Raw genomic sequence first — 9,910 nt, 5'->3', positions numbered from 1 at the left:
CAGCAGCCTTAGGTTTACATTTTAGGACACACTTAAAACGCAGGTTCCTAATTATTCATCTAAATGATTTTGATGAGGCCACTTGATAACGATAAAACTGAGGGATGTATGTATTATAACCTCACAAACCAAACGATAATCCTGAAAATGTAACATAATGAGAATTGTTTCGTTTGTTACGCCAATAGACGCAGAAACATGTCCTGTGAACACAACAGACTGCGTCACTTGGTCTATAAATAGAAACCCGGAAAACCCCAATCTCGTAACCGATTGAGGAACACTGAAAACATCTGGGGGATGAATAGTGGTTAATTTCTGGTAAGTTTGTTTGTCACACCAATATGTTTTGACTTAATTGTTTTCCTGCGATATTTTCATGTGCCTGCCGAGGTGCGCCCGGGTTGTGTGTTATATATCTATTTCCTGGATATGTTGTTTCGTTGTAGGTGCTATCTTTTCTTCGTGCATATTCCTCACGTAATCTCGCTCACACATTCACGTATGGACCATACACTGACATCATTCAATGAAGGTTTAGTCACCTGCACATGAACAATCTTTTCAAATGTTGAATAATAGCAACATGGCAATATGGCAGCAGGTAGTAGTTTAAAGGGAAGTAACTCGCCAACATCCCCTTTCAACTGGTTTGTTGTGGGAAGTATGTGCTCGGGTTAGATAAATGAGTGAATGGGTTGGGGAGCTAATTGACAGAGATATTCTTCAATGTGTGTCTCTGTGTGTGTGTCCCTCTCTCTTTCGCTCTGTGTGTCTGTCTCTGTTCTTAGAGTTGTCTCCGTGTGTTGTATGTCTCAATATGTATGTGTGTGTTTCTCTCTCTTTCGCTCACTCTCTCTTTCTCTCTCTCTCTCTCTCTTTCTCTCTGTGTGTCTCTGTGTGTGTGTGTCCCTCTCTCTTTAGCTCTGTGTGTCTGTCTCTTTGTGTGTATGGTGATGAATGTGTGTGTGTGTGTGTGTGTGTCCTATTTTGTTCTGGGAGGGGGTATCAATTTTGTAAATATGTACTGGGGGTAGGGGGAGTCAGCAATTTTGTACATACTTATATTTTAAAATAATGGGTCGGTGGGTGGAGGTATTACCGATTTTGTACATGACATGTTATTCACATTTTACATGCTTCTCCATAATAGTCACCATCACTCCCCAACCCCACCCTCCATCCCCGCCATAAGTTATGAACGGTCAATAAGATAAGATAAGAGAAAGAATCTGATATTTATCGCATAGAAGGTACAAAGATATAGAAATACGCAGATACATTTCACATATAAATAAGGTACAACATTTTCAAAAATCATATGTAGTATAATGACATGGAAACGATATGAGGAGACTAGTGTGATACACAATATTCATACAAAATTGTAAATAATTGATATGATGACATAGTTTGGAAATTGTTTCTGTACATCCGTTCGTGAAAATTGTGAAGAATTGTTCATTTTTGCAGAGTGTAGCAAATTCTTGCTCATGATTAAGGATTGTATGTAAAAGTGATTCTCTTTCTTTGCTATACTTTGTACAGGATATTACATGGTGCTGCTCATCTTCTAAGACATTACACATTTTAAAGAGACGTTGTTCTAGTGGTTTTGCAGGTTTTGTACGTCTACCAATTTATGATTACTTAACCGTAGTTTTGAGAAATGTGATCTGTGATTTGGTTCACATTCCGAATCTGTGAGAACGTTGAGTCTTCTATTTTTCCGTTAACTTTGTATGATGATGAGCCTTTTCAGTTGTGACGCACTCCCGCCCATCCTCTATCGTCCATTCGCTGGAACCACAGGGGTGTGTCACGCTTAGAAACAGCGTTAGAAAGACATATAGGTATATAGACCCTACCCTAGTATTATATAAAAGGAAAGGGATGTAACGACGGAACCACCCCTCCTCAATCTAAGTTAGATTTCACCACGTAAACCATTTTAAGGCTCCGTCGAGGCCTACGGATCAAAAGCGAGATGATTTCTCTACAAAATGAGCTATAATTGGTCACAATCGGATCATTATTTCAAAAGTTATACGCCACGACTCACCGGAAACAGCAACCTCCGCAATTCCAAGCCCAAATCATGGATCACCCAAGACAGCGAAAACACACCTTATAAATTCGTTTATTAATTCCAGCCACGTTGACAGCACCTATGTAAGGCTAGATTCGATCGGCACCGCCATTGCACGGGTCTAAAAGCTAATTGCAACATCTACAAATCATTTCCTCGACAGTAAGCAGGCATGTTCTCAAAAACCATCGGCAATCATACTCACTTGTCGGCCATAGATGGCCTTGACATTTCAGTGACCTGAACTGAACCCAGGAAATGGTCTCAAAAACGCAAACTGATCTCGGAGATGGTACGGTGTTCCCCATGTTTTTCATGCAACTCATTCTGCATGTGCTGTTCACAAGTACCAACCCTATAAAATGCATCCTCAGACCTGGTTGAAACATTCACATTTCAACGGCAGCAGGATGCCGCGACTCACGGCAGCTCAGAGGAACCAGGCGCTAGGAAGACTTGAAGCTGGCCACATTGCACAAGCCGTTGCCAATCACTACCAGGTCAACGTTCGGACCATCTACAGGCTGCAGGAACGTTTCCGGGCCACCAACTCCACAAATGATCGCCCCTGTACTGGCAGACCAAGGGTGACCACAAGACGACAAGACCGCCATGTTGTGCGACAGCATGTGCAGAATCCCTTCATGCAGGCATCCGAAACAGCACGCCAGACAGTGGGAACACACGGAAGACCAGTCAGTACTGATACAGTACGCCGACGTATTAACAGCTGGAGCCTCCATTGCCGTGGACCTTAACGTGGACCTATCCTCACCCCTCGTCATCGGCGTGAACATCTACAGTTTGCCATACAACACCAAAACTGGCGATACAGGCAATGGAGAACTGTTCTGTTCACAGATGAGAGTCGGTACTGCGTATCAACTGCAGATGACAGAACACGAATATGCCGACGAGGTGGCCAGCGTTACTCAGACCAATGTGTTATGGAAAGAGACTCAAGGGGAGGTAGAAGCATCATGGTATGGGATGGAATAGGCTTAAACCAGAGAGTGGGTTCTGTGGTGTCCCAGAACCTTGGTCCAGGGAAAGGAGGCGGCATCACAGCGGTGTGCTACGTCGACCGACGTTTTTCCTACGTGTCAGCTATCCTCTAGAACAATCTGCACGTGTCTCTCAAAGAATCCCCCTCAATAGCCAGCTTCCAGTCTAACTGTTCAAGAAGCACTATGACATCTAAATGAACTCCTGTTGTAAATATGTATATAGTTAGCGCCATGAGCTACCACTTGGTGATTGGATATAGGGCGCTATACAGATGGACTTATTATTATTATTATTACAGTGCCTATTTAATTTAAAATTCCAGTGCAGGGGCTTATGTAGCAAAAATGCTTCCCGTGGGAAGTGCATGTTAATTTTTGGAACCACTGATAATTGTGATCAGTATTGCATATGGATTCAGAAAAAACATGGTTCCATTTATTTTGATGATTATAAGTATCATTCTTGGGTAACTGAACATCGGTACCCATAATCGAGTTACCAATGTGAGAAAAACATATTTTTATATAACTATCACAACATATGCATGAAGTATGTCAAAACTACCATTATATATCATGAATCTCAATAATATATGATGCATAATAATCACTATGATCATAAATACTTCTGCCAAAAACTGACGGTGTGTTTCAGAGGGTATCCAGTCAACCCTGCTTGTGTGAGTGTATTTATGTGTTGGCATCTTTACTCAAATACTACTAGATGGATTTCAATGAAACGTTCTGGATCTCTTGGGTATGTCCCCAGGACAAATCAATTAGATTTTGAAAAAGTACACTATTCAAAAAAAAGAAACGCAAAAGCAAAATATTATTGAAAAATTGGTCTTATTCAATTATGTAAATCAACGAAAAAAAAGGGTACAGCATTGAAATTATGTAGAGCAATACATTGGTATCTCGTGCACACTTCACAAAAATTATAGTCATCATAGTCATTACTGCTGCTGTCCACGAGGTGACGCTGACATTACTGCCTTGTATGGCCACCTCTTACTGCTAGAACTGTACGACACCTCCTTGACACAGATTGAATCAGTTGTTGGATGTTTCGTTGTGGAATCCTCCATTCCTTCTGCAGCATGTTGAACAACAGTTACTGTTAAAGCCTCAATGGCGGATTGCGACGTTGACGTACACGTTTATCTATCTGATCCCACACATAATCAATGGTTTCAGATCTGGGGATCTGGAGGGCTAGGGGAGGACATTGATGTTGTTATTGTCCAGGTAGTCAACTGTAGCACGTGCTGTGTGAAGTCTGATGTCGTCCTGGTGGTCCAGCTCCCTTTGGCGGTCGACAAGACGATGCACGTGAGGACAGAGAAGCTGGTCGATATGTCTCGCTGCCTTAAGATTGCCTTGGTCGAGCACCAATTCCGATCTGCAGGTGTATGAGATGGCTCCCCACAACATCACTCCTTCTCTTCCAAATCTGTCCACTTGCCTGATGCATTTGGATGCAAAACGTTCATTGCGTGGTCTGTAGACACGTTGTCTTCCGTCAAATCGCTTGAGGGGATACCGCGATTCATCATTGAACCATATGTGCCTCCAGTTTCCAAGGCTCCATGGCAGCACCGCGTTACACCAACTGACTCACGGACGTTGATGTAATCGTGTCAGAGAGGGGGCAACTTGTGGACGTCTGGCACGCATACCTACCTTTCGGAGACGGTTCCTGATTGTCGGACATGCTCCAGGCTCCGAACCGTTCTTGTGCAGTGTCCCGGGTGGAATGATGGCAGTCACGTAGGTGGGTTACCCGGATGTAGCGATCTTGGTCTGTGGGGTGACTCGCGGTCTTCCTGGTCTTGGATGGTCATTTGTTGAAATTGAATGCACAAAACGATCCCACAAACGAGGTATTGTCCTGGGATGAACGCTGAAGGTCCTCGCCACGACACTCTTGGATTTGCCAGCTTGTAACCGTCCAATGGCTATATTTCGGTGGGCACCGTTGAGACGTCCCATTTTCTCATCCAATATTTGCAAGGGTCCTGGGTGAGATACATTTGGGTCTTTTATAGTCATAGGTTGCACGCGAAAAGCAATAATTGCGGCTTTTGGTTGTGTTCCATACCACTCAAGCTCATCATGACAATCGTGATCGATAAAACCATTCAAAATCGTTTATGGTTGCATTCGCTCACGCATGTTCTTCTAAACCATAATAACAACAATATTCAGCCCTCAAACATGCTTAATTTGACATTTGCATACCAACTTGCATTATTTCAAATTTTGTTTTGGTTTCTTTTTTTCCCTTTTTTGAAGAGTGTATGTTAATGTACATGTACACAGAGGTACTAAATAATCGCAATGTTAAAAAATGGAGAATATGAATAATAACTAAAAAAGTTATGGATGGATTTGAATGAATCTTGGTGGTTATGTTAGGTATGATACAAGGGCTATCTGCGAACAGTTTGGTGAAAGTACATTACAGTAGAAATATACATTAGTACTTTAAACATGTAACAGTGAAAGGAAATTGCTGTGCAAGGCGGAGGCATGTTCTATAAGGAGGGCCCTTCTAGTTTCCAAATTAAGAAAAAAAAGAATTCATGATTGTGTTTGTATGACAAATAATGTCGAAGCTTGTCTCTATGTCATACATCATAAGCTCCCTTTTGATATGCTACATGACTATGTTGTGATAGGTTTATGAAAACATGTTTTTCTCGAAATGGTGTCGCAAGCAATTTTGGGAACTCATATTCCATCACCCCACAATGACACTTATAGCAAACAGAAAAATGGAACCTTGTTTTTCCTGAATCCATACACAATAATGATAACAATTAGTATTGATTCCAAAAATTAACATGTAATTCCCACGGAATTACACAAGCCCCTGCACTATTCGTACTGACATTTGTTTTGCTGCTGAGTATATTTATAGAGTGCCAGCTATATACGGCTTCTAAGAGTCATTTGAAAACCTATTTAGATGTATTTCCCTAGTTCCCAGGCGATGGCTGAAGTGAATTACCGGGAAATCCGAGGCAAGACTATTGTGCGCTCACATAAGTGCCTGCCGGTTGTGGACTTGTGGTTTGATGACGCTCTGCTGGAGAGACTTAGAACAGACCAGGTCATTAAAGGTAACTGTTAGTGAGTGAGTTTGATTTTACTCCGCTTTTAGCAATATTTAAGCAATATCATGGCGGGGTCTTCGGCGTGACGAGCGAAGGTTTTAACCACTAGACTAACCCACCGCCCCATTAAAAGTAATGAGGTAATAAGTCTTTGTGTGGTACAATACTTTGTCATAATCCGTCTTTCTTGCTTCCTGAATGTCACAATATATTATTTGTTTCAATGTAATGAAACCTGATCCTGTTTTAGTTGTCATGTTGCGACAGCGTTGATGCAATAAAGTGATTTAAGGAAAACATTTTTTTTCAATCTAATGATGCTATGTAGTAGAATGAATGTACTAACTGAATTAGAATATATATTGTAGATAGACATTGACACAGCACCGAAAAGTCTCTATGAAATAATGTGTCGGTATCTTCATGTTTCACAGGTTTAGGATTCATCAGTGTTACAGACCTTTGTCTATCTCTGTTTGGAACATTTTCTCACGTTACTGTTATTCTTACGATGTTACCCGTGAAGATCTTGGTTAGAATTGGTCTTCAGTAACCCATGCTTGTCGTAAGAGGCGAGGACGGGGTCGGGTGGTCACGCTCATTGACTTGGTAGATACATGTCATCGCTTCCCAATTGCGCAGATCGATGCTCATGATGCTGATCACTGTATTGTCTGGTCCAGACTCGATTATTTACAGACCACCGCTGGAATATTTCCGGGTGCGGCGTAAAACTAAACTCACTCACTATTCTTCAGATGGAGCGTGCCTCGTGGCAGTGTACTGGGAGGACCATGTTACCGAACACGCTGTCTCCTCATCCATCACATTGGCACCAAAACACCGTTCCGCAGACTTCGAAAGGCGGATGAGTCTCCATGTTGACACAACCAATGGTCGCTTGTTTCATTTCGTCAGTCTCATGTTCCAGACTTTCAAGGCGAGGTTGATACACGTCAGACTGAGTCCCATCTCGTTCATTTTTCAACATGAAGACAATCATTCAATGAAAGCCATGAGAAAAAATGCACGGGGACTAAGAACTATTTTCCAACGATTTATGTCGCATTTGGCACATGGTGAGGTTGAGATGAAAATACGACTGGTGAATATGTCCGCCCCTTCCTATGCCAGTCGATGGTGTTTCACAAACAACTCCCAGCTGCACAAAACAGGGTTTGTATAACCGTTGTGAAGGGGATTATCACGTAATAAATGTGGAGATAATATATGCAGAGTTTGGTATGGTTGTTTAACATCGCACTATCGAATATCCCAGCTGTATGGCAGCTGTCTGTATATAATCGAGTCTGGACCAGACAGTCCAGTGATCAACAACTTGAGCATCGATCTAAGCAATTTGGATACGATGACTTGTGTCAACCAAGTGACTGAGTCTGACCACCTGATCCCGTTACGACAAGCATGGGTTCCTGAAGACCAATTCTAACCCGGATCATCGCAGATCGATATATGCAGGGAATTAATAAGGAGAAAACCTTTAAAACCAAGAGGTTGGACCTTACATGTGTCGTAAGAGGCGACTAATGGGATCGGATTGTCAGGCTCGCTGATTTTGTTGACACACGTCATCGTATCCCAATCGCGTAGATCGATGCTTATGCTGTTGATCACTAGACTGTCTGGTCCAGACTAGATTATTTACAAACCTTCGCCACATAGCTCGAATGTTGCTTAGTGCGGCGTAAAACTCAGCTCACTCACACTGGCGTGTGGGTATTTTAGTTGTGTTTGGGCATGACGTGATAAGCTTCACTTATAGGCTTTCCGAACGGTGGGCATGTGACAGTAATTTGTACTGAAATGAATTTTTGACACCAAGGCGTACAGTACGATTAAACCGCTCCTCACGTTACAAATAGGAATGTTATTTTGATGTTAAATAGGTATATAATTTGGGAGGAAACCATATGAATAGACTGTATCCAAATTACTTAATACATCTTTCTTTTAAGTTAACACGATATAATTTAATATTTCAAGCCAGATTGCGTTGTATGTCATTTGATGAACAAGGAAGTCAGAAAATTTGATAAACTATATCCTGCACAGTAACGTCCGTGAATACTTTCAGCTTAAATGTAGTAATGCTTGTGCATGCTACATAGTTCAGAGATGTGCATCTTTTGGAGTTAGTGGAGTCAGAGATAACTACAGTAACCGATGTATATTTTTACATTACAGTTCTACAGAGAGCGTAGTGTATGAACTTAGTGACGTGGAGGAACACGGCCAGGAGGGGAAATCTTGTCGAAGTACGGAAATCTCCGAACAGAGACACCTTGTAGAGAATAATCCTAACTCGCAGAAACATGAAGATGGTCAAATCAGCCCTCACCTGGAAAGAGGCGGCGCAACTCGACATCAGGGTTCGGGAAACTGTAAAGAAAGCCCTGGAGAACATAGACTTGGGGCATTCCAGGCTGGCAACAAGTTGTCAACATCTGAATCTGAGCCTGATGACGACTTGTATGGGGGAACACTGAAGAATGACAATGTTAAATGGTGCTCTAAAGAAAGTTCAGCGTCTACCTCCATGCACGATGACAAAATGTATGCAAGCCCGGAGGAGGAACAGCATGAAAATCAAATGGAGAACGAAGAGCATGATCGGAACATTGATGCCAATGGGAAGGATAGACTGTCAGCCAGCGACACCAATCCAGGTTGGGTAGACTCAGCCAAACAAGATGGACGTCACACAAACAGGTCATGGAACACCGGCACCGGTTTTGGAAAGGGGGAACATCTAAGCGATTTATCTGAGAAAAGTTCTGTAAACAAATCAAAGACAACACTTCCCAATAGTTACGAAGAACAAGCCGATCAGATATTAAGGTAGACGTTGAAAGATAAAAGTTGTTTGTGCTTCCATAGGCTGCGTTTGATTTTACCGTTTTGTTGTCTGGTAGTGCTTATCTCCACACAGTTGCACCATATGCTGCTGGGCTCAGCAAAGCTGACGCTGTAGCAGACATCATTGTAAAATATACTCTCATCGCTATGGGTCCCTCCTCATTGCTAACAATCATGTGTATAAAGATGGGAAATGTGTCGTATGTACGTATTCAAAACATAACAAATATTGCACAACATTTAATTATTACATTTGATTATTTTAAAATAACTGACCTTTAATGCCAACTGCTTCATGCAAACTATGTGGAGGTATGATATTGGAAAATATGCTAATATGTGATCAATTTCAGTTTAGATATAACCGTATCCAAAACAACTGATGGAAATGACGGCCATGCGATCCTGCATCAATTAAGGGAGGTTACCGAAGACGTTGGGGGTAATTGTTGGACTGAAGTGGAACATATTCTCCATGGTGGTGAGTGTACGTCCTCTCGTATCTGGAAATGAAAAAGGACATGTAGAAATATTAGTCCGTGCGTGTCCTTGAGGTAGTTACAACATGCTGCGACATTTATTTCCAAATGTGTTTGCAGAAAGTCATGCAGTTCCAACGGCGGGCAAGGGAACAGATACATTGCTATGTTTGGACACCTCGGGTGACATGGGTAGGCTTGGATTACAGCGGTTACAGCGCATTGCGTACAGCTTCATAGAAGGTATGTCTCCACTGTTGACTGGGGGGTAGCCTTGTGGTTTGAGCGTTGGCTCCTTACACCGAAGGCCAGGGATCGATTTCCCACATAGGTACA

General features: G+C 42.2%; 1 protein-coding gene across 3 annotated transcripts in view; it reads left to right on the top strand.

The window, feature by feature from the left end:
* Positions 1–232: 232 nt before the first annotated feature.
* The window catches only part of LOC124280423, a 51,351-nt gene continuing 41,673 nt past the window's right edge, over positions 233–9,910 (top strand). Inside the window, exons 1-6 of one of the 3 annotated variants that reach the window (XM_046716363.1) lie at positions 233–321; positions 6,085–6,224; positions 6,977–7,394; positions 8,424–9,077; positions 9,449–9,576; positions 9,695–9,817. In XM_046716363.1, coding sequence (XP_046572319.1) covers positions 6,095–6,224; positions 6,977–7,394; positions 8,424–9,077; positions 9,449–9,576; positions 9,695–9,817 — 1,453 coding nt within the window. In that variant the 5' untranslated portion in view covers positions 233–321; positions 6,085–6,094. Of the gene's footprint in view, positions 322–6,084; positions 6,235–6,976; positions 7,395–8,423; positions 9,078–9,448; positions 9,577–9,694; positions 9,818–9,910 lie in introns of those variants that run through there. The other 2 variants (XM_046716364.1, XM_046716365.1) reach the window with 2 other exon arrangements.

This window comes from Haliotis rubra, unplaced genomic scaffold, assembly GCF_003918875.1.
Source record: "Haliotis rubra isolate DU_JTF1 unplaced genomic scaffold, ASM391887v1 Scf267, whole genome shotgun sequence".
NCBI classification, from domain to species: domain Eukaryota; kingdom Metazoa; phylum Mollusca; class Gastropoda; order Lepetellida; family Haliotidae; genus Haliotis; species Haliotis rubra.
This window is presented reverse-complemented; position numbering and strand designations above follow the sequence as displayed.